This window comes from Adiantum capillus-veneris, chromosome 28 (genome assembly GCF_014529385.1).
Source record: "Adiantum capillus-veneris isolate H3 chromosome 28, ASM1452938v2, whole genome shotgun sequence".
Lineage (NCBI taxonomy): Eukaryota > Viridiplantae > Streptophyta > Polypodiopsida > Polypodiales > Pteridaceae > Adiantum > Adiantum capillus-veneris.
Window position 1 is genome coordinate 128293571 of NC_140958.1, and position 25409 is coordinate 128318979.

Sequence of the window (25409 nt, forward strand, 5' to 3'; positions counted from 1 at the left end):
TGTGAACTCCAGTAGAGGAGATTTCTTATTGCTTCTATACTTCTTCATAGGCTCAAGTGGCTCATTTGGTGTAGTTACTGTGACACCATTTGAAGAGGGTGTACCTTTGTGCAAAGAGTGAATAGAGCCTCCATAACAAGGCATAGATTTGGTAGCCTCCAACCACTCCAACAGATCTTCATCTGACCCTTCAGGTGTAGTAGGTTGTTCTTGTTCAGGTTTGGTTTCCATTGACAAAGAAACTTGCTGCACCACAGGATCCATACCACCTTCTAAGAGAATGGGTTGCATCGAGGAGCCAGAAGTATGTATCCACATTGCGTCGTTTCCCCAATCATGAAGTGCTTTAGTGTGTCTTAGCCATGGTCTTCCAATGAGCAAAGGAAATCCTCCCTCAACCTGGGAAAGACGAACCACAACAAAATCCAAGTTAAAAGTAAAGTCTTGTACCTGCAGAGGCACATTGTCCACTATGCCCACTGGGTAGACTGTCAGCTGGTCGGCCAACGTAAATGTGAAAGGAGCAGGGCGAGTAGGCTATAGACCTAGAGCCAACATAGTGAACTCGGGCATCAGGTTGATGCCAGATCCACCATCCACTATCACTCCTGAGAATTTCCGACCCAAAACGGACACTGTCAGGCGAGGGCTTCTATAATCAGTGAGTGGAGCAGCGGCATTGGATATCATATAGGACTCTGATGGTCGCACTGGGAGGTGCCCGCCACTAGGACATAAAGTGATTGAATAACAGCAAGGGTGTCACTTCTAAAATTTGCATCTAGCCGCAACATGTCATAAAGGGACACTTGTTGGAAAGTGTTCTTCAAGACTGTCTCTGCTGTAAGCTTCTCTTTTTCTACCTGTTGTTCTTCTGGTATCTTGATCTTCTGCAGATCGGAAACTGCTTCCAAGAAAGTTTCATCAATATCGGAGAGCAAAGATTTGGATTCTTTCATGGCACTGGGGGATGGCTTGTTAACAGCTGCAGGCAGGGTATCCACTGGTGTGAGAATGTGTGGGGGAGTTGAACTTGATGGAATGCTAAGACCGAGAGCGGCTCTCTGGGCCTGGGTGAGGACGCTTGATGGCTCCTCTGCCAATTGTGGCGGCTTATTTTGAGGGGTAACCACGTGGGTAGAAGGGGGCAGCTGAGAAACAGTGCTAATTGCTATCAAATTGAGCTTGGGAAAGGAAAACTCAGTCTGGCTTTGACTTGGGTTCGAAGCCGTACATGCACGAATTTTAGGGCAATCCTTACTGTAGTGATCCTTCATATCAGGGCAATGACTGCAGGGAGGAGACCCTTCGGGCCGAGGGCATTTGCTTTGGTAATGACCATATTCCCCGCATCTGTAGCACAAAATGGGCCAATTCACTGGACGAGTCGAAGGACGAGGTGGTCCTTGCTCCATGGAGTTGGAGGCGGAGGCATAGAAGTTGTGAGGTGGTGAGGGAGCATGGGTATGATAAAAGCTCTCAGAGGGAAAAGTGCTCTGCATACCTTGCATAGGAGGGGCTGTCAGCAAAGGTGGCATGTGGTGTGGATGGCCACAAGGAGAAACCATGTTGGATGCAGGTGTTGGCCGTTGCTGAAGAGAAGGACCAAGACTTTGCTGTATTTGTCGCAATCCCTTGAGGTAGTAACAATCCTTGTCCTCATGTCCAGATTTTTCACAGAAGTGGCAGTAAACCCGAAGGGGGCATTCTTGTGGCGGGTGCCCTGGACAGCGGCATGAGCTACACCAAACCGTAGCCTTAGTCTCTTGCTGACACTTGAGCTCTTCTAGCTCGCGTTTAATTTGTTCCAATGCCTCATGATGTGGAGGCTTCTCTTGTCTAAGAGAGAAGGACCTCTCCTCTTGAAGAGCTCATTGTAACTTTAGGGCTTCCAGTTCCCTGCGTAAAGAAGTTAAAGGATCAGAAGGACTTTCCAAAAACACAGAGGGGGTCTCTATGGGAGGGGGGTTGGTGAACAGCTTCCTAGCCCCCTCTATCCTCGTAGCAGCTGCGATGAACTGCTCCAAAGTGGCGTCAGGTCGGAGACTCTCTCGTAGTTTTTGCTGAGAAATTTTGGGAAGCGCCTTCTCTACCCACTTCTTAACCATAAATTCACCTGGTTGCTGGGGAAGCTTGGCAACCAGAGACTTGGTTTTCGTCATAAGTTCTGCAAAAGTCTCCTCTGGCTGGAACACCATGTTGGCTAACTCATCCAACACCTTCTCCTGGTAGTCACCGGGCCTGAAAGCTGCACAGAATTGTTGCCTTAAGACTGCCCAGGTTGCAAAATGGTTCTCTGCAAACTGGCTGTACCATTTGTCTGCTAAGCCATCCAAGGTGGATGGAAAGAGTACCAAATAAGCATCTTCCCTGTTAAGACCACGACCCCTACAAAGAGATACAAACCTCCTTGCATGGTCGTCAGCATCTTCTGAAGAGAGACCTTTGAATGTAGGGAACTTGATGTTTACCTTAGCCAAAACGCTAGCCAATGGCTCCATGGCCCCTTGCTGAGCCTGTTGCTCGGTAGCCTGCCGTAGCAGAATAGGAGAGAGCTTCACTGGAGAAGGTGATCTGGAAGATGTGGAACCGGAGGGAGGAATGGGTGATGCCGTATGTGGAGGTATGGGTGATGAGGTTGATGGACTTCTAACAGGTTCCAAGGGTAGTCTTCTGTTGTAGTACTTCAGAGGACTCAGGAGTGCGCTTTGACGCTAGACTGACCGCCTTGTATAGGTCATGCAGCGACCACCAAACCAACCAAGCTTTGGGCAAGAAAACCTTGAACTGACTGAAGACTGGTCTAGACTCTACTAGACCAGGCAGGTGACTAGACCAGGCTGGACCAGGGACGAGGAGGACTAGACAAGGGTCGAGGAGGTCTAGACCAAAGACGAGGGCAGGTTGGACCAGGGACGAGGAGGACTAGACCAAGGTCGAGGAGGTCTAGACTAGAGATGAGGGCAGGTTGGACGAGGGTGAGAGATGACTAGGGCGAGAGAGGACTAGACCAGTTGGACCTCTGGCGTTGGACCAGGCCAGAGGAGAACAGTGCAAGGCAAGGTCGGTGAAGCTAGGCAAGGCATGCGAAGCTAGATAGACCCAACTAGCTTCAAGATTTGCACCTCACAGAGTGAGATTTCAGTTGAGGTCCCATCGTGATCGCCAAAATGAGAGCACCTGTAGCGCGGATAATGTATCGTGCTCTCTACAGTGGGTGGTCCTCAGTGCAATGTGCGTGACAATCTCACTCAACAGACTGAATCTCCCTCACACAGACTGAACAGAAAGGAAACAATAGACGCCAAAAAAGCTCACAAAGACACAACAGCAGACCAAAACATATGACTCGACTATCTCAAAGACTGATACAGACTCTGGCGTGGCAGCACACTCAGCTCCAGCCCAGGACTCAAAGGTACAATGGGGGTGTCGAGGCTCAGATGTGCCGGGATGGTGAAGACATGCTCTGTGTGAAGACCCACTCTAGACGACTACGTACAAGATAATGCCACTGGCCCAAAACGACTACTCATATACATCACCATAAAGAGCCACCGACGGCTCATAAATGTCAGCCATGTGGTGACCTGGCCACGAGGTCCACTAGACCACCGTCGGTAGGTACCCTGCCACGTGTCACTCCCGAGACCAAAGGGTCCGTCCAGTGTGAACCAGACCAAGTGTAGCCAACTGTCCAACTGTCTGTCCTGTGAAGTGACACTGTAGCCCTGCTACAACCATCTCGGGGCAGCCACCTCTTCCAGATCCGCTAGAGCCATGCCCACACACATGTGCTTTCTTTACCGTTGAGATGGTAAAGAAAGCCATTGACAGGATGAAGACTAGGAGAGCATATGATCACGATGGCCTGGTAGTAGAGCATTTTATACATGCTAAAGATTTTCTTGCAGAGCTTCTAGAAGTGATGTTCAACCGTGCCATGTGCGAGGGCCTACCTGATATTTGGAGTTTGTCCACAATTGTACCTATCTTCAAGTCACGGGACCCTATGGAGCCTGCGAACTACCGCACTATCATGATTGGACACACATTGGCACGGTTGTACGCATCCATCGTTGAGAAGCAGTTGAGTAGATGGGCAGAGACAGAGGGTGTACGGGCAGCAGGACATGCGGGTTTCAAGAGAGGTTTCTCTACTCTTAATCATAATCTGACACTCAAAGCCATTATTGAGGAGGGGAGATCACGTGGGAGACGGCTCTATTGTTGCTTTGTGGACTTCCGCAAAGCCTTCGATACAGTGCCCAGAGCTAGATTGATGCGTAGATTGCAAGAGATGGGGGTTCCAAAAGAGTTGATTTGGGAAATCATGGCTCTATACAAGTCAGTAGTGGGGCATGTACGCACTCCAGAGGGGATTTCTGATTTGGTTCACTCCACTATTGGGGTGAAATAGGGCATGTATGTGGATGAGGTTGCTGACTACATTGAGAGGGATGGTGATAGAGGAGCACAGTTGGCAGGGACATGGATCCCACTACCGTTATATGCTGATGATATTGTGCTGATTTTCGACTCCATGGAGAGAATGCAACATCATTTAGATGCTTTGTACACATTTGCCCACGATAGTGGATTGTCTGTTAACCTCGGGAAAACCAAGGTTATGGTGTTAACACCACACCACGGTGGGTCAGGAGGTCAGCACCTACTTTTACATATGGCCAGGAGACGGTGGGGGGTAGTCTTCAGTGGACCGGCATTTTCATTGAGGAGAGCAGCAGAGACTAAGTTGATGAGAGCTTATGCAGCCTGGGAGGTTTCGAGAAGATGTGTTCGCAGATTCAGTTTCAGGAACCTCGAACAAAGCTGTGGCTTTTTGACACACTAGTGGCTACAGCTATGCTCTATGGTGTTCAGATTTGGGGGCCCTCAGTGGACCACCAGGGCAGATCTGGTAGCACTGATGGATGGAGATGTATGGAGAGGCCTCTAGTCTCTATGATCTCTCTGATGATTCGGGCTAAGGCCTCAGTGCCACATGAGATTATTCGGGCTGAGCTAGTTGCCCCTCCTCTCGTAGTTGAGGCCCTTACTAAATCAGTTTCCTTCATGCATAATTTATGGGACCTTCCCAGAGACAGATATGTTCGGCTACAAAAAACTGGATGTCACTAGGGTATCAAACAACCATAGCTTAGTGTGTGGCCCCTAACATTGTACTAATGAGAACATCTGCTCCAAGCGTTCAAGTGCTGCATATCCTCGTGTGAATCTAGAGGCTGCTGCCTCTCTCATAGAGAAAGAGGGTCCTGTAAACACAACTCCCAGGTATGTAAACTCTACCCTTTCCTGATGCCAAAGTCCGCCTACAGGACAAATTAGATAAATCATTGCCACTACTTTCCAGTTCGGAATTCCATGGCTGGCATATGAAATTAAAGATAACATGGTTATCAAATAAAGAAGGCATTGTAACTTAAAACAGGAGCAGCATATGAACTCTTTGCTTCCATCCCTTTTTTGTTAACAAATCCAAAGCTCAGCTTGTGAAGCTGGAATGAACTTTCTGATTTGGAGGAAAAAAAAGGTTACCTTCTTCTCAGCGACAAGAGCAGCATCACGCTCCCTAGTCCTAGTTTCAAGAGCTGATTGTAGCTGTGCCATTCGCTCATCCAGTTCCTGCTAAATCTTGAACATTGTAACACACTTCAAAAAAACCTTGCTGATTGCAGAAAAAACATAGCTACAGATATATTTTTAAAATTTTTGCACCGATTAATTCCTTCTATCAGTTGAAAACAGCCCAACAGGCAAAATTAACCCCTATCAACAGGAAGCATATATGCCCCACTAAGACCAGGTATCCTCATGGCATCACTACAAACTGAAGAAACCGCTACGCAGTTGTGGTATACATGTTCGCCATAGCTCAATCATAAAAATACTAGTAAAAAAATTTTCTTAAAAAACCTCTAACAGCTTGAGAGGGTTGTTCCATCCTGAATAGACCAACAAAAATCTTAATAAGTCTCTAAACCTGGCCTATGTAGGAGCTCAAAAGAATCCGCAAGAGGTGAAGTACCACATTGTGATGGAAATTACCTAATTGGCCACCACTATCGTCCTCTCCAAAGATAGACGAGTTGTGCTCCAATGAGGCAGCTTCCTCCTAAGGCGCAAACTGCTGCTCTACTGTCAAATTAAGACCAACCTGGAACCCTATTCTCAGAAGAGACCCTATTTCCCACCTAAGGTCACTGAGAAGCCTGTCTACAAACAGCAAAGTCAAGTATCTCCCCTCAAGCTCATTAATCTCTTGTCTAGCTCAAATAATCTGAGTTTTTATCCAAGAGCTCTCTGGTTTATTGTCTCTCCTCCATCTAGTGCAGTAAAAAAGAAATTTGTGCCTCGTATCCCTCTCTCGCTCCCGAAGCTCAAGAGGCTCAACTCTTAAATCCCGTGAGCTGTCAATTGCACACCACCGTAGTTAGTCCATGGCCTCAAGTAAACTCTCATCAAGAAGCACACTCTCTGGAATTTGTATCATCCAACTCCGGGCAACCTAGCTACTCGCAGGCAGCTTCAGGTAGTCGGCTTCAGGCAGCTCCAGGCAGGGTACTCTAATCGATGCCCTTTGCCAGATTTTCTGGTATGGACATGGACTCAAGAGAGGGATCTCCGGAGCTGAATCTCTGATCGGGATGCTTGGTAGGGCCTGGTGCTTTCCGCTTCTTGATGGGTGGCAAGAACCATCCACACTGATAGTTTGGGCTTTCTGTCTCGACCTGTTTTCAGACACTTAAGAGGAAAGTATGATTGGATTCAGGGTAGCTCAGATTGAGCTGAGAGGCAGCACCAGGCCTTCATTTTCCATTGGCGGTCTAGACCCTTCCCTACGGTGGAACATCGTCTCTGCTTGGAATATAGGCCACCTGTTTGGCTCTCTCTCACTCTATGTAGCCGTTGAATATAGTGTTCCATCTTGGGAGAGTCTCCCCTCTTTGTGCATGTTCCCACATGGTAGTTACATTTCATAGAGTGTATTAAAAGGCTCGATACATAGCTAGAAAGCCTAGAATGATGAAATCACTGCTTCGTTCATACATATGAATAGGCATAAGCTTAAAGAGATTCCTGCATAATTTAACGCGTAGCAGGACAGGAGGGGCCTTTTCTGGGCATACATTTCAAACGCCTTGCAAATTACTCATGAACAGCTGTGAAAACCTAAGGCCAGTAATATAATTGCCTTAATATTGAGAGACATCTATGAAAACCCAGGATCTTGAAAAATGGACGGGCCTCAGTGAATGCCATTTCCATTAATCCGCTTATAATCTGTACAATATGTTTTCTTTGCATTTTTGCACTTCTGCCTGTAGAAGTATTATCATAAGTAGATTGTCCAGAAGAAACATCAGCATAGAAAGTGAAGACTTATATCCAGTTTCTAGAAGATAGCTTAAATCACATTTGTTCAAGGTAGGCTTTGAGCACTTAATTGGTGACTAGCATGAGTCTAGAGAACAGTCCTCCCACTTGTGAGCAACCCGCCCTTGCATATAACTTCATTACTAAGGCTTCACATGAGCCAAGGAGATGTGCTAGATTAGAGTTGAGAAATATCCTTGTGGTTTCCATACTCCATCCAAAACAAAGCAGCAAGGGCATGACATGAAAAAGTCTACATAATGTAGTTGTCATAACAAAGCTTACCAGCTCCGTACTCAACAACTTGAAAAACAGTTAAAACTAAGAAAACAGGCAGGAAGTTTTCAGGGAGCGCTAAATTTTAATGTTGACCTTGATTAATGACGATAACTGTTTGCATTCCAGCTGACTTGCAGTAAGAGCCTCTTCTCCAACTGCCTGTTGTAAATGGCAAAGACATGGAGCATGACTCAGTTATTTAGGAAGACTTCACTACCTGAACTCTGTTGAGATGCTGGAGACCATACATTCTCATCTGTGATAAAGGAAAGCTCCTCAATTTTCTGTGCTAGTTGTGAGCGCAAGCCTGTTATTATGCACTCTTTCTCCTGGAGAGTATTGTGTATGCTTTCCAACTTGAGTCGCAGATCCTCCATCTAGAACAAAGTTTCAGAATGGCCTACAATGATTATTTTTTCAAAAGCAAGCCTCCAGAATTATTGGAAAATGAGTGTTGCCATAATACGAATGGATCATGATTAAAATAGTAAAATTACATTGGCTGCAGCTAATTGGCTTTCCCTAATCTTACACACAACATAGCTTTTAAAATTATGTTCCTACCTCAACAACCAGGTGACTTAAAAAACCTAGGTAATTTCTTGCATGCTTGTTCCTACCTCAACAACCAGGTGACAACATAAAAAAATGTACATGACATGTTCCCAATCATCATTTGTCATGAGTGAGGGGTGTAAAAACAATACAAAAAACTGAAAAAAACTTTGATACTCCCGAGGGAATTATCATGTGGAAAGTTTAAATTGACAGAGAGCAGATGAGACGGACAAAACATCGCCACAGTAAATGTTGGTTGGAAAAAGCCTCTGATCAAAGGAAAAGAGCAGCCGTTCCCATATCCTGATGAAGCCATATGTTTAACCAATAAGCCTCTCAATATCTCTCTGCTCATAAACTCTGTCACCCACCTGGGTCCACTCTGATGCATGTCGATGAAAGGCAAACTCATGACGCCGCTCCTCAACGCTAGCCAACTCTTGCCTAGCCTACTGCATCTGCTTCTCCAACCAAGGACTGTCAGGATGCTACTCCTCCATCCTCTGCAAGGAAAAAATTCCTCGTCGGAGACGCTTCTCCTCCTCCCTAGCTACAGCCAAGCGGGCTGCAGACTCCTGAAGAAAAAAGCGACTAAGCTCAGCCAGTCCAAAGGCCACTCTATCAACAGGGGTGTCTGCGTGTCCAAGCTCTTTGTCCAAAGTGCCTCTACTCGCTCTCTAAGCTTTGGATCCAGTAAGATCCTCTCAGGGATAGCATCGCACCCCCCCCTTCTCTGTCTGTCTGTCACAATGAGAATCACTGACGCTATTGGGCAAAAGAAAAAGTGGGACACCTCTATAACTTCACAGCCCAAGAGCGTTAAAACTTAAACCTTATTACCAAAACATATACCAAAACCACTCTTAGTAAACCCCAACCAAAAGGCCTATGCTCTCTTAGGAATTTACGAGCACACGCCCACCCAAAGGACCATAGCACATAGGAGCAAAACCTTGTCAATGCATGGATTTACAGCACACAACGACCAATGTATATGAAGACAAGGGCCTCCCCGATCACAATTGACCATCACCACAATTTCAACATCAATTCCACAATTCATAGTTACATGCCCTTCCAATCTGTCTACACACAATTTGCCACTAGGCTATCACAGCCATAACCCTGCAGAGAACTAATCGTAACTTGAAGAGCACAACTCCAATTGGGGCACTTTAAATCTTGGAAGAAAGCTTGAAAAATGATTGGCGAGAAAGCTAAAGATGACCAAAATTGAATTTACACGCCGCTACATGCAAATTTGACGCGAACAAAGAGCTGTCTCGATACGACTACAGGTAGAGAAGGCAAGGCAAGGGCAACAACTGCATCAAAAACCATCAAGGAGACACAACGAGCTAAAACCTGCAAATTTCTAGACTTTGGCTTAACTGTTTTAAGTTTGTACATGAGTTTTAGTTATATATAAGTCTCACTTCCAAAAACTCACTAACGGGGTCACATACCTCGGGCTGCTAGAAAGAGGATGTGAACTCGAAAGCAAGCTTCCTCCAAGTCACGAGAAGGGTCACCAAGGAAGTGTGTGAAGCTCTAGTCCAAGAAGTCCCATCGTCTGCAAATGTCAAAGCTGGTCAAACCCTGAGGGACTGCTACAAAATGAGAGGTCTGAACAAGGAGTGGCCCTCAGGTGGGGTTGTGTAACAAACTGCTGACGTGTCAAACCCGAAAGAATGGAGCCAACTTACAGATGTGGCCGAGGGGCCTAATCTGTCACAAAGTGATGACGTGGTTCCCGAGAGCAGAAACTCTAACCCTAATTTCTGTAAGAAACCCTAACTGCTGAAACCCTGATTCTGCCCAAAACCCTAATTCTACTCAAACCCTAACTCTAAAAACAGAAACCCTAATTCTTCCTGAAACCCTAATTCTGCTGAAACCCTAACCCTAAAATCAGAAACCCTAATTCTGCTGAAACCCTAACCCTAAAATCAGAAACCCTAATTTTGCATGAAACCCTAACCCTAAAATCAGAACCCTAACCCTAACCCTAACCCTGATTTGCTGACGTGGCGGACTGACACGTGGCCTACTGTACGGACGCCAGTTCGATTTACGAAAAGCTGACAATTTTTGGCTTTGCTTTTGGACCTGAAGCTTTTGAGTTTTAAAGGCTTTTTACTATAACTGCTTTTCAAGCCAAGGGCCTTTAAATATGAGGCTAGGGCTCATTCTCTGGCATGCTTCCTGGAGAAGGTGCAGAGTCTGGAGTACCGGCTTGTACTGTGTTGATGCAATATAAAGAAATACCGAAAGGGTCGCCAAGGTTTGGGGCCAATACTCTCTGGGGTGGAATTTCGCCACTGTGTAGCATGTCGTCTCTCTCTCTCAGTTCAATTGTTAATGAAGTGCTAAAAGTCTGTTCAGTCTGTTCTTTTCTATTGGCACGTGGTGTCTGCCTTGTGACAGTGGTATCAGAGCATCAGGCGTGTGCTTTCCTGAAAGCATGTCGGTCCTACAAAAGAGCAGACAGAGCTATATTGGAATTTTATTTGAGGTATCTTCGCCCTCGATCCCGGACTTATTAGCCACTCCCACCCTTACTTCATCGCGTATCGGACACGCTCCTGTCTTCACCGCTTATGTCTTACAGGGCATAAGCCATTAAGATCACTTGCAAAAGAAGGATCCAAGATTTGTTTCGAGTCACTGTTTTTCTCAGAGGCAGTGCCATGCAGATGTTAATAGCTACCAAGCAGCATACTCCACGTACTTGGCAAGCTTTTAAGAAAATTTTTGCTTGAAGTTATATGGTTTCTGACATCGTCCTTTAGAGTGCAACTTCTGGCAGAGTGGGGTATCCTGAAATGCTTGCCATGGAAATCCTAGCAGATTATAACTTGAAATTTCTCGATATCTCCCAGTAGATGTCTCTTCACGAACAGATGACTTTGGAGGTTTAGTGCGATTGTTAACTTGGGACTACCGTCGCCGCCAAAGCAACACTGTTTGTCCAAGAGCTGACGGACCATGCTGTGCTCGGCTACGACCTAATGGGAGGAACCTAACCCTAATTTTTGGTGCAGGTTTCAAGATGGAAAGTTAGTCGACTTTTTGAGCTCGACTGATGTCGAGATTGCTCTTTAAGTTTGAGTTCTGTTTGATCTTGTTTGGTGATCCTGTTTGGAATTTGTTTGAAATGGATGGTATCTATTTTGAACCTGTTTTGGTGCCGATTTGAAGTTTGACTCTGGTTTGTTGACTCTGGTTTGATAGTGGTTCAATGATTGGTGATTTTACTCCCGGGTGGAGAAGTGAGAAACATTGTTTTGGTATTGTTTGAACCTCGGAATGACGCAGGCTAATGCCTGGGGAGCGTTTCGTTGTATGTTTGAAAACCTCGGAACAACGCAGGCCGATGCCTGGGGAGCATTCCGTTGTATGCTAGAAAACCTCCGAACGACACAGGCCAATGCCTGAGGAGCGTTTGGTTGTATGCTTCAACCTCCAAGCGATGCGGTCTGGGGTAGCATTTGGTTGTACAGTCTTCTGAGCTCATCGCCTGAACCTTTTTCGGTTATTTGCGAGGGGAGTGACGAGGTAGTCGTTGAGTAGCTTCATACCGCAGACTGTTTGTCTCGGGGAAGTGCTCAGCGGCGCTGTTTGTTGTGTCTTGTAACATGCATATGTAAGCGTTTGTGTTGCATTGTGATGCGCCAATTACTGAATATTCCTAATTGGATGAGATTGCCTAGGTATGTAATTTTAGTGCATCAAGACACCCGTGGAAGATCAGTACGGTCTGGGTGTGATGGTTAATGTTACTACGCCGGAATATCGAGAGTTCCGATCCGGACGAAAGGAGAAGCTAACTCCTTGATCAAAAAAGCTAACTCCTTGATCAAAAGAGCAAAAAGGAGAAGCTAGCTCCTTGATCAAAAGAGCAGAAAGGAGAAGCTAACTCCTTGATCAAAACAGCCGAAAGGAGAAGCTACCTCCTTGATCAAAAGAGCAGAAAGGAGAAGCTAACTCCTTAATAAAAAGAGCAACTTGATTGTCCCTCGGAATGACCCTCGGAAATTTTTGAGCTAACTTGAGTTGTTGCAGATATGTTGTAATCGTGGACGATTACTCTCTTTCAAGAAGGGGAGATGTAATAAACTGCTGACGTGTCGAAGCCTAAAGAATGGAGCCAACTTACAGATGTGGCCGAGGGGCCTAAACTGTCACAAAGTGATGACGTGGTTGCCCGAGAGTAGAAACCCTAACCCTAATTTTTGCCAGAAACCATATCTGCTGAAACCCTAATTCTGCTGAAAACCTAACCCTAAAATCAGAAACCCTAATTCTGTTGAAACCCTAACCCTAAAATCAAAAACCCTAGTTCTACCTAAAAGCCTAATTCTGCTGAAACCCTAACCCTAAAATCAGTAACCCTAATTTTGCCCAAAACCCTAACCCTAAAATCAGAAACCCTAACCCTAACCCTAACCCTGATTTGCTGACATGACGGACTGACACGTGGCCTGTTGTACGGACACCAGTGCAATTTACGAAAAAAATCTGGCAGTTTTTGGCTTTGCTTTTGGACCAGAAGCTTTGGAGTTTTAAAGGCTTTTTACTGTAACTGCTTTTCAGGCCAAGGGCCTTTAAATATGAGGCTAGGGCTCATTCTTTGGCATGCTTCCTGGAGAAGGTGCAGAGTCTGGAGTACCGGCTTGTACTGTGTTGATGCAATATAAACAAATACCGAAAGGGGCGCCAAGGTTTGGGGCCAATACTCTCTGGGGTGGAATTCCGCCACTCTATGTCGCGTGTCGTCCCTCTCTCTCAGTTCAATTGTTAATGAAGTGCTAAAAGTCTATTCAGTCTGTTCTTTTCTATTGGCACGTGGTATCCGCCTTGTGACAGATTGTCCCTCTCGAGCCATGCGACTTGTAGCGAAAGCACTACCAAGAGATCGTCTCGCTATAGATATGTGTCCAATCCCTTGCGTCTGAGGAGTGTGGGACGGGTCGGGTGATGAGACTGCAACTGAAGCTGACGTGGGCGAGGTCTCCAAGACTATCCCTATCTCGGAATCAATCCTGAAAAGAAGCGGTAAGTACTCCCTCTGCAGGCCAGGGAAGCATACCGAAATAGGCAAGTCTGCCTCCTCTCAACAAGAACATCCGATGTTGAATCAAACCCATGGCACCACTATCGAAAATGAGCTCTGACCGCTCAGATGGCCAACAGGCTCATCGAGATGACCTTGGCAGCCATCTCGGGAGTCTCAAACTTTATTTGATAGTATCCTCGCCCAAGAAGCTGGATGTCAATGATCTTCCCCAGCTCTGCTAAAAGGCGGGCTTGTAGAAGGTCGCCTGCCTCTCCTCGACTGGGACAACTGCCAATAATCTTGCAGATGACAAAGGTGGCCTGAAGGCGCTCCACCTCTACTGCGAGGCTCGCTCTACTAGAAACAGAGCAAGTCGGATGGTGGGCTCGGCGGGTTCCGGACCAGAGGGCTTCATCTAAGTCCCTCTGTGGCGGAGAACGAGCTTCCATCTGTGTCTGCTATTGCAAGTGAGGGCGAAGAAGAGAAGGCATTCTCTTGCTGGAGCGAACAGGCCAAGCAAATCTGATGAATTGTTGATGAAGCCCGACAAACAGAAAAAGGGATTTTTTTAATTTATTTGTTTGTGGGGGGGGGGGGGGGGGGGGGGGCAATGCGGAAGAGGGAGAGGAGCGGGATGTTGGAGCGGGGGGAGGCCACAGCTGCGGCCAGCAAGCTGGATAGCGAGGCAGCAAGGGCAGCGGGCAGCGAGTGGGGAGTTAGCGAGGAGTGGAGGAGGGAGGCGTGCAGCAAGGCGGGCAGGGGGGGCTGAGGGCGATGGCGAAAGCACAGCAGGGGGTAGGCATGGAGCAACAGCAGCCAGCGCCCAATTACACACACTTTCATACTTCGGTATACCATCCACAGCCTCTGACACATCCATATCATACCGGATGCTCCTTTTTTGTTGATTGTATACTATGACACCAGGATGACATTGACACTCTACACATGGTTTTGTCTCTTAGGCCAGTTCTCTTTGGCCTCTATGAGACGTTATTCTCTCTCAAAAGAAAAAATTTAACTTCCATCAACTAACACCTCGAGGACACAACCTAAGGTCAAGAATCAAGTACGAAATATGCGGTTAAGGTCTAGCCTATACACACATAAAGGAGGCATCTACAAGAGCCAATCAAGCACTAATGTGTGGATCTCAATGTAAAGACCTCGTAGAATCAAATGTTTTACTTGACTGGTCCTGAGAATGTACTATCCATGTCACTAGCAACATACTGCCTTATGGACCTTTAGAATAAGAAGCATGTTAAGTGGGTATAAGGATGATCTGTGGATCACTCAATGTGGAGACTACATCTAGAGAAGATACTTTATATTTGTAAACCATACTGTGCCTTGGGACCTCTCATCAAGAGGTACTAAGGATGGGTGGTGAAGCACTTGATGTGGATGACAGATCTGTACAACATAATATTTACATGTGCATTCTCTACTATGCAAAGATAGTTTATGTGATTTGGACTTTGTCAATACCTTCTATCCTACTTGAAAATGTGTACGGCTGGGATTATTGGCAATTTTGTTAGTGGTAAAACCTTAGGTCCTACTCAAATTTCTGCTCAGCAGTGCTGGTAGACGGTGCAAGTGCACAAAATTGCCTATAAAACTGCCCTCTGTAAGCACACCTTGAGGGCTTCAAGATAAGTCTCTTTTCAGATGTTGAAAATTCAAGCTACTCAAAAAAATCTGATCCGGCAAGCTACCTCCCCAGCAAGTAAAAGTTATATCTTATAAGAGAGAGGGGCTAAACGTTATTTCTGGCTTTATAAAATCAAACAAAAACACACAGTTTCAACTCGTCTGTCATCTGCCAAGAAAACTGATTTCCATGCCTTCACAAGAAAAATTAAAAATACCATTTTCTTATCCATCGAAGAATTTCTGTCACTGTTTTCTTTTAAAAACTTGGCCTCTTCCTTCTCCTTGCTCCTTTCATTTACAGTCTGTACTGAACCATTGCAATAACACTGTAAGAAAATAAATCAGAGAATTCATTTGAATTTCATTTTTTGAAAATTAATTTGCTTTAGCAAAGTCCAAGATGTGATAAAAAGCCTATAATCTACTAGGGAAGATAGCAAAGCAAATTATATTTAAGAACTCACACATTTTTGCAGAGGCCTCTACCAAAGAGGAGAGCCGTTCAATTTCTTGATTCTTTGCAGAAAGCTCCTCCTGGTTGGCATCAAGTCAAACATTTAGCCCACGTCAAAGAATACAAAAGTAAAAGAGAATCACTTTTTCATTAAAGTATTCAATCATCAAGCAAAGATGATAGGAATAAGTGGAAATAAGGAAGCTATTTACAAAATGCCTCAAAGAACAAAATTCTAGGGTCACATAAGCTATGAACAACTGGAATTCCAATAATTATAGAAAAAGCTTAAAGTTTCAATATCACTCATGGAGATTATCAAGTGGATTTGAGTATATCCCTACACAGTGCACAGCAGCTAGCCATTCTCCTCATGGAGAGCAGATTTACTTCGACCAAAGATACATCCGCCTGATACGAAATACACACGTCACTTGGTCAGCCGGCAACAGATAGGCTTTGTAGACCAGGGACAAAGGCAAAACTCCCGCTCTTCAGCCAGAAATCAGGGGCTGATCATTGATTAATACAGAGAGATCATAGTGGTCCTTAATTGACGAAACTATGTGCGACAATGCCAACTCCTCTACAGATTGACCTTTTTGTTCTCAAATGGCCAGTGAGAGTCATACCTTGAAAGCTCAATTGAATCGGCGAGCTTGCATGAGAATAAACATCCTACCTACAGGAGGAGAGATGATGGTAGACACATTATGGTACATAATATGAAGCTATATAATAGGTGGACTGTTTCATACAATCCAATCTTTTCGATGAGATACAAAGGCCGCATCAATGAAGAAACTCTTTTCGTAATTTGTGTTGTCAAGTCTTTGTATAAGTACATATTGTCACAAAGTGATGACATGGCAAGGCCTAAAGGACAGAAGGGCCACCAACTTATGGAACTTGTTAATAAAGTTGTTCCCAACTTATGGTACCATGACCAACGGGCCTAAAGCTTATAAAAAAATAAAGCAGGACACCCAAAATTGTGTGCGGTTGATGACGTGGCATGATGTACTGACTTCGGCAATTTGCGTCGCAAATCACGTTGACATGCTGGCATGGCACAATGGAGCTAGCTTTTGGGACAAGATGCTTTTAGACTTGATGCTTTTCATATACTACTTTTGGCCAGGGGCTTTTATAAGTGCACCGAGGCCTTCTTCTCTGGCAGTTTTTGCGTGGGAGAGTTGTAGAGAGAGAGCAAGGACCCTCGGGCATTGTACCTTTTGAAGCATAATAATAAAGAAATACCGAGAAGGGGCGCCAGCCTTTGGGGGCAATTCTTCTGGGCGGGGAACTCCGTCGTGCCGTGTTGTCTCTCTCTCTCAGTTTTGTTCAGTTCTTTCAGTTTCTCTCCCGTGTGTTGCACTAGATTTTAGACTTGATGCTTTTCATATACTACTTTTGGCCAAGGGCCTTTATAAGTGCACCAGGGCCTTCTTCTCTGGCAATTTTAGTGCGGTAGTGTTGTAGAGAGAAAGCAAGGACCCTCAGGCATTGTACCTTTTGAAGCATAATCTCATCCACGTCCTTCTTGAGCTGAGGCCATTAAACTTTTCCACCCCTTTCAAGGTACACTCAATGCCTCTATGCTCGTCAAAAGGAGGATTATGGCACTCCTGTAAGGTGCAGCGGAAGTGAATGTTGAACTTTGCTCAAGATGAGTGCTCCGAATTGTGCTCAAGGTTCCTTTTAGTTACGGAAGGGAGAGCCTTCCGTTCCTTTAGTGAGAGAGTGCAATGGACACAAACTAAGTGGTGAACAATGTGAATGAAGGTGCTGAGACTGAGAGATAGAGAGAGAAGAATACGACACCAGAATGTTGTCAAAACCCTCCTCCAAAGGCCCCACTCTCTATGGCGAGAGCGGTCTACTATTGATTGCACAAATCTCTACAATGATTTGGACTTGCCGACGATGTCGACGACGATGAGGACGACGACGAGACGGGCTGAGATCTAAAAGCGCTAATGGCTGAAAACTGCAAATCTTTATCTGCTGAATTCTGGCTCTATGTCGGTGATGACAGCGATGACGATGATGCAACGACGATGCGCTGAAAACACAGATGCTGAAATCTGCGTTTTCCGGGCTGAATCTGCAAACTGCACTGGATCTGACCGTGCGGCGAGGATCTGCTACGGGAAGGTGAGATCTGCGAGGTTCGGGGGTCCCATTGTGATGTCTGACTGCTGAAAACTGAAAACGCTGGTGCTACTGTGGATCTTGTTGCGATGGAACTGCAAAACGCTAGGGGCTGATCTGCAAATTAAAAACACTGGCTGAAATCTGTGTCATGCTGTGGAGAACTGCTATGCTAGGGCTGATCTGCTGTCTTTCTGTTGCCGGGGCTGATCTGCAATGCAAACGCCAAGGCTAGTCTTCAATGCAAAAACGCTAGCTCTCTGCTGATGCAAAAACGCTAGGTCTGCTAATGGGGGGTGTAGCGCGGATAATGTATCGTGCTCTCTACAGTGGGTGCTCCTCAAGGCAATGTGCGCGACAATCTCACTCAAAACAGATTGAAAACAAGGAACAATAGATAACAATTGATCACACAGAGATACAACAGCAGACCAAAACATATGATCGACTATCTCAAAGAACCGATACAGACTCTGGCGTGGCAGCACACTTAGCTCCAACCCAGGACTCACGGGTACAATGGGGTGTCGAGGCTCAGATGTGCAGGGATGCAACAGACGTGCTGTGTATAGACTCGCTACCCTAGATGACAACGCTCGACCATATATGAAGAAGAAGATAAACATGACCCAACAGCTACTACTCATGTGTCCCACCATAAAGAGCCACCAACGGCTCATAAATGTCAGCCATCTAAGTCTATCTCCAAACTGAGGATGGTGACCTGGCCACGATGTCCACTACACCACCGTCCGTATCCCAGCCACGTGTCACTGCAAGCCCAGAGAGTCCGTCCTGTGTGAACCAGACCTGACCACCTATACTAACTGTGTGTCCTGTGGAAGTGACACTGTAGCCTGCTACAGGTTGCCTGCCACAAGACCGCTCACCGTCTCGATGAGAAGAATACTGAAATTGTGAAAGAGAACCACTAGGTACCGCATCCGTACATCTTTCGTGAAGCAGGTTTTAGGCCCAACCATAACCTTACATGCCTCAAAAGTGGAGTTAAAACACTGCACTGCTTGCAAACGCCTTAAGCTTTTAAATAGGCCAGAACCCAGTATGATTGCATAGTCCAAGAATCCCAATTGGCAAAACAGAATGAGGCTCCACAGCAAAAAGATATGCTCGGGCCATGTATGGCAGGGGCAGGGGAGATTAGGTAGGGGCGAGGTAGGGTGGCGAGGGGAGACTAGGTAGGGGCGAGGGGGAAAAAGGGGTGGGTAGGGGCGAGGGCTGGGTAGGGGGGCTAAATAGGGGCGAGGGCTGGTGAGGAGGGCGAGGGGTGGGTAGGGGGGCTAGATAGGGGCGAGGGCTGGTAAGGGGGGCGAGGGGTGGGTAGGGGGGCTAGATAGGGGCGAGGGGGAGATTGGGTGGGTAGGGGCGAGGGGGGACTAGATAGGGGTGAGGGCAAGGGAGGGGGTGGGTAGGGGAGAGGGGGAAGTGGGTAGGGTAGGGGCGAGGTTGAAGTGGGTAGGGGCAAGGGCAAGGGAGGGGGTGGGTAGGGGTGAGGGGTGGATAGGGGGGGGCGAGAGGTAAGTAGGGGGATGAGGGAGAGAGAGGGGAGAACAAGGGTTAGGTAGGGGGGTGAGGGAGAGAGAAGGGGGGCAAGGGGTAGGTAGAGGGAGAGGGTGAGTGGGCAGGGGGTAGTGAGGGAAGATGGCACTCCAACAGATAAATATGATGATCAAGGACACCATCAAGTTTGAAAACAATATTGTTTTTGTTGTATCTTGTCTTAAGGAAGCTTTGTGAAGGGAGTTCGCTAGACACAGAGGAGAGCTTTGTTCTGGTCGGAGAAGCAGACGTGGATAGGGCTGATGATGAAGGTTGGTAACTCCTGTAGAGGGGATTTCTTTCCGCATCTATGATTCTTCATAGGCTCACCAATAGAAAAGGCTACCACCAAGGGCGCACGGGGAGTAGCTTCTGTGACGTTCAACCTTTGTGCTGGCTCCAGCATATCCTCGTCTGACTCGTCAGGTGGAGTAGGCTGTTCCAATTCAAGGCTGGTTGCTAGGGACAAAGAACTATGTTGCACAACAAGATCCATGCCTCCTTCTAAGCGAATGGGTTGCATCGGGGAGCCAGGAGTATGTATCCACATGGCATCGTTTCCCCAATCATGACTACTCTACCCGGGAGTAAAATCACCAATCATTGAAACCAGTATTAAAACCAGAGTCAAACAATTCAAATCGGCACCAAGACAAGTTCAAATCAGATACCATCCATTTCAAACAAATTCCAAGCAGGATCATCAAACAAGTTCTCAAACAGAACTCAAACTTAAAAAGCAATCTCAACATCAGTCAAGCTCGACAAGTTGACTGAATTTCCATCCTGAAACCTGCACCAAAAATTACGGTTAGGTTCGTTCCATAAGGTCGTAGCCGAGCACAGCATGGCCCATCAGCTCTTGGACAAACAGTGTTTCTTTGACGACGATGGTAGTCCCAAAATAGCAATCGCAATGGACCTCCAAGGTCATCTGCTCATGAAGAGACATCTACTGGGAGATGTCGAGAAATTTTCAAGTTATAATCTGCTAAGGTTTCCATGGCAAGCATTTCAGGATACCCCACTCTGCCAGAAGTTGCACTTTGAAGGAAGATGTCAGAAACCATATAACTTCGGGCAAAAAAAATTTCTTGAAAGCTTGCCAAGTCCTTGGAAGTGTGCGGCTTGGTAGCTATAGACATCTGCATGGTACTGTCTCTGAGAAAAACAAGAGCTCGAAACAAATCTTGAATCCTTCTCTTGCAAGTGATCTTAATGGCTTCTGCCCTATATTACATGAGCGGTGAAGACGGGAGCGCGCCCGATGTGCGATGAAGTAAGGGTGGGAGTGGCTAATAAGTCCGGGTTGGGGGACAAAGATACCTCGAATAAAATTCCAATAGCTCTGTCTGCTCTTTTGTAGGACCAACATGCTTTCAAGAAAGCACACGCCTGATGCTCTGATACCACTGTCACAAGGCGGGCACCACGTGCCAATAGAAAAGAACAGACTGAACAGACTTTTAGCACTTCAATAACAACTAAACTAAAAGAGAGAGACGACACGCGACACGCAGTGGCGGAATTCCACCGCAGAGAGTATTGGCCCCAAACCTTGGTGCCCCTTTCGGTATTTCTTTATATTGCATCAACACACTACAAGCTGGTACTCCAGACTCTGCACCTTCTCTAGGAAGCATGCCAGAGAATGAGCCCTAACCTCATATTTAAAGGCCCTTGGCCTGAAAAGCAGTTTTTCATGAAAAGCCTTTTAACTCAAAAGCATATGGTACAAAAGCAAAGCCAAAAAGCTGACAGCGTAAATCACGGAAATCCGTACAGCCTGCCACGTCATCAGACAACGCAAAATGCGAAAATATGTACAGCCTGCCACGTCATCACACCAGCGCAATTTTTGAAAATCTGCCATGTCATCAATTGTTCCGCCAGCTTTTCTTGTGTCTGTGTGGGTCCTGCTTTATTTTAATCCTTTATGTCACTTGGGGCCCCATCGGACAGGGTCCCCATAAGTTGGCAGGACTTCTTCTTCTGTTACTTGTTCTTCTTAGGGTTTAGGCCCCTCGGCCAGCATCTGCAAATTGGCTCCATTCTTTAGGGCTTTGACACGTCAGCAGTTTGTTACACTAACCACATGGGCGGAAGGGGGTGGTTGAGGAGTGGGGCTCACTGCTATCAAATTGAGCTTGGGAAAGGTAAACTCATTTTGGCTTTGACTTGGGTTCGCAGCCGTCAATGCACGAAGTTTAGGGCTATCTTTATTGTAGTGATCCTTCATTTCAGGGCAATGACGACAGGGAGGGGACCCTTCTGGCAGGGGGCATTTGTTTTGGTAATGACCATATTCCCCGCATCTGTAGCACAAAATGGGCCGATTCAATGGGCGAGTCGAAGGGGGAGGTTGTCCTTGCTCCTGGTGCATGGAGTTGGAGGTGGAGGCATAGAAGTTTTGAGGTGATGAGGGAGCATGGGTATGATAAAAGCTCTGAGACGGAAAAGTACTCTGCATACCTTGCATAGGAGGAGCTGTCAGCAAAGGTGGCATATAGTGTGGATGGCCACACGGAGAAACCATGTTGGATGCAGGTGCTGGCCCTTGTTGAAGAGTAGGACCAAGACTTTGCTGTATTTGTTGCAATCCCTTTAGGTAGTAGCAGTCCTTGTCCTCATGTCCAAACTTTTCACAGAAGTGGCAGTAAACCCGAAGGGGGCATTCCTGTGGAGGGTGCCCTGGAGAGCGGCGTGAGCTACACCAAACCATAGCCTTAGTCTCCTGCTAAGACTTGAGCTCTTCTAGCTCAGGCTTGATCTGTTCCAATGCCTCGTGATATGGAGGCTTCTTTTGTCGAAGAGAGAAGGACCTCTCCTCTTGAAGAGCTCGCTGTAACTTTAGGGCTTCCAGTTCCCTGTGTAAAGAAGTTAACGGATCAAAAGGACTTTCCGAAAACAATGAGGGGGTCTCTACCTGAGGAGAGTTGGTGAACAGCTTCCTAGCTCCCTCTATCCTATTAGCAGCCGCGACAAACTCCTCCAAAGTGGCGTCAGGTCAGAGACTCTCTCGGAGTTTTTGCTGAGAAGTTTTGGGAAGAGCCTTCTTCACCCACTTCTTAACCATAAATTCCCTTGGTTGCTGAGGAAGCTTGGCAACCAAAGACTTGGTTTTAGTCATTAGTTCTGCAAAAGTCTCCTCTGGCTAGAGCACCATATTGGCCAACTCATCCAAAACCTTTTCATGGTAGTCACTGGCCTGAATGCTGCTATCTTAAGGCTGCCCAAGTTGCAAAATGGTTCTCTGCAAATGACTGTACCACTTGTCTGCTAATCCATCCAATGTTGATGGAAACAGTACCAAATAAGCATCTTCTCTATTAAGACCACGACCTCTACAGAGAGATACAAACCTCCTTGCATGGTCGTCTGCATCTTCTGAGGAGAGTCCCTTGAAAGTAGGAAACTTGATGTTTACCTTGGCCAAAACACTCGTCAACGCCTCCATGACCTCTTGCTCAGGAGCCTGTTGCTCAATAGCTTGCTGTAACAAAATGGGAGAGAGCTTTACTGGGGAAGGTGACCTGGAAGATGTGGAATCGGGTGGAGGAATGGGTGATGAGGTTGATGGACTTCTACTAGGTACCAATAGTCGTCTTCGGTTGTAGTACTTCAGAGGACTCAGTAATGCGCTTTGACGCTCTAATGACCGCCTTGTATGTGTCATGCAGCGACCACAAACCCAACCAAGCTTTGGGCAAGAAGACCTTTAACTGGCTAACACAGGTCTAGACTCTACTAGACCACCAGGCTGGACCAGGGACGAGGAGGGACTAGCCCAGGGACGAGGAAGGCCTAGACAAGGGACAAGGACTAGACCAGGACGAGAGCTGGTTGGACCAGGGCGAGAGAGGACCAGACCAGCAGGCTGCACAGTGCAAGGCAAAGTAGGCGAAGCTAGGTGAAAACCAGCTAGCTTCCTTGCTTTGCACCTCAACAGAGAGTGAGACTTCAGTTGAGGTCCCACTGGGCGTGCCAAAAATGAGAGCACCTGTAGCGCGGATAATGTGTCGTGCTCTCTACAGTGGGTGCTCCTCAGTGCAATGTGCGCGACAATCTCACTCAAAACAGACTAAAAACAAGGAACAATAGATAACAACTGATCACACAGAGACACAACAGTAGACCAGAACATATGACTCGACTATCTCAAAAAACCGATACACTCTGGCGTGGCAACACACTCAGCTCCAACCCACCGCTCATTTAGAACCGTGCATGAAATTAAAACTTTACACGGTGTTTTAGTTATTTTCTCCGGATGCAAGACTCGAACAGGACTCACGGGTACAATGGGGTGTCGAGGCTCAGATATGCAGGGATGGTGCAGACGTGCTGTGTATAGACTCGCTACCCTAGACCGTTAGACGACGACAACACTCGACCATGTATGAAGAAGAAGATAAACATGACCCAACAGCTACTACTCATGTGTCCCACCATAAAGAGCCACCAATGGCTCATAAATGTCAGCCATCTAAGTCTATCTCCAAACTGAGAGTGGTCACCTAGCCACGATGTCCACTAGACCACCGTCTGTATCCCTGCCACATGTCACTGCTGCCAGCCCAGAGAGTCAGTCCAGTGTGAACCAGACCAGACCAACTATACTAAATGTGTGTCCTGTGGAAGTGACATTGTAGCCTGCCTATAGGGGGGTCCTGCTGAGAAGGTGCTTGTTGAACCGAAGTTCCTACTGCCTCTTCTGCCAAAAAGTGCTAGCGCTAGGTTTTCTTATATACTTACTTGCTAATTTGCCCTACCTAGTTCCCAACAAAAGTCACTTACAAATAATAAGTGAAAAATGTCAAAAATAGGGAAAATAGGTCTATGCACTGTAAAAATGCTCCTGATGGGTTCTGACTGAACTCGATTGAACACATATCATGAAGTAGCTTGTCCACGTACACATAGGGTTAGATGTGCACGTGACAACTCCATTAACACCTTTTTCCTCAGACCATGTGTTACACACAACATGGTTTTCCACATCAAGTTACCTTTCTAGATAGAATATCCTGCAACTGTCTCCCACATCTGTACCCGGTCAAAGATGTCTGCAAAGTCGGGATTTGTAGCATACTGATCGAGCATATCCTCAAATTTCTTCTATTGTATTGCCATGATGATCAATATTTGTGGCTTTCAAGACAAAGTGTCGGCCACAAAATCCGTCTTCCCTTGACGCGAACTATCTGGAAATGGAATGAAAAAATGTTCGCACATCTCATTTGCTTATCCGAAAGCTCCTTCTGGGACAAGAAGTATCGCAAACCCTCATAATTTGTAAACACTATGAAATTTGCTCGTAATGCCTCCATGAAGTGAGTGTATCAATGCTAGCAGTTCCTCATAAATTTGTGCAACCTCTCAGGCCTAGAAAAACATATTACTCTTGTAAGCTATGACATGGCCCTCCTCTATTGAGACCGCTCCCAGATTGCTACCAAAACATCACAGTAAACCTCAAAAGGCTTCTACAAATCTGGTAGTATCAAAACACGATCAATCATCAACTTCTCTTTGAGCGTATTGAATGCTGCGACTTTTGATCCCCGAGTGAACTGAACACCACGGCAAAGCAATCTTTGCAAATTTTCTAATGAACCACGAATGATAGGAGCACAGACACAAAGATTCGAACTTCATGCACATTCTTTAGATCTGTCCAATTTCGAATGGTCTCTATCTTGGCCGGGACTATTTGTACGCCCTCTGTTGAGAATATGTGTCCCAGAAATCTAATGAACCACGAATGATAGGAGCACAGACACAAAGATTCGAACTTCATGCACATTCTTTAGATCTGTCCAATTTCGAATGGTCTCTATCTTGGCCGGGACTATTTGTACGCCCTCTGTTGAGAATATGTGTCCCAGAAAGTGTATCTCTCGCAAGAAGAACTCACTCTTCTTCCCGTTGATAACCAACTTGTGCTTCTGCACTGTCTCAAAAACCTGTAAGAGATGTTTCTTGTGATCTTCTTCATTCTTGAAGAATACGATGATGTCATCAAAGAAGGTACCCACAAACTATCTATACTCTATAAATATCTGGTCTATCATCCTGTTGAACGTTGTAGGAGCATATGTGAGACGACAGGCATCACCAAATACTTGTACAATCATCATCCTGTTGAACGTTGTAGGAGCATATGTGAGACGACAAGCATCACCAAATACTTGTACAATCTGAAGGATGTCCTGAACGTGATCCTAATCTGATGATAGCCACTTTTCGCATCAATTTTGCTAAAACACGAAGAACCATGTAGTCTGT

The 25409-nt window shown here is 46.2% G+C and overlaps 1 protein-coding gene across 9 annotated transcripts in view; it reads right to left on the reverse strand.

The window, feature by feature from the left end:
- The window catches only part of LOC147421294 (uncharacterized), a 115014-nt gene that overhangs the window by 56499 nt on the left and 33106 nt on the right, over positions 1–25409 (reverse strand). For 8 of the 9 annotated variants that reach the window (XR_015186956.1, XR_015186957.1, XM_086504321.1 and 5 more), the window contains 5 exons: positions 15418–15487; positions 15169–15260; positions 7926–8054; positions 7771–7836; positions 5560–5649 (listed from right to left, as the gene is read on the reverse strand). Coding sequence is in view for 7 of the 9 variants with exons in the window: in XM_086504321.1 (XP_086360447.1) it covers positions 5560–5649; positions 7771–7836; positions 7926–8054; positions 15169–15260; positions 15418–15487 (447 nt within the window). In the remaining 2 variants the exon portion in view is untranslated. The remainder of the gene's footprint in view (positions 1–5559; positions 5650–7770; positions 7837–7925; positions 8055–15168; positions 15261–15417; positions 15488–25409) is intronic. The other variant, XM_086504320.1, reaches the window with a different exon arrangement.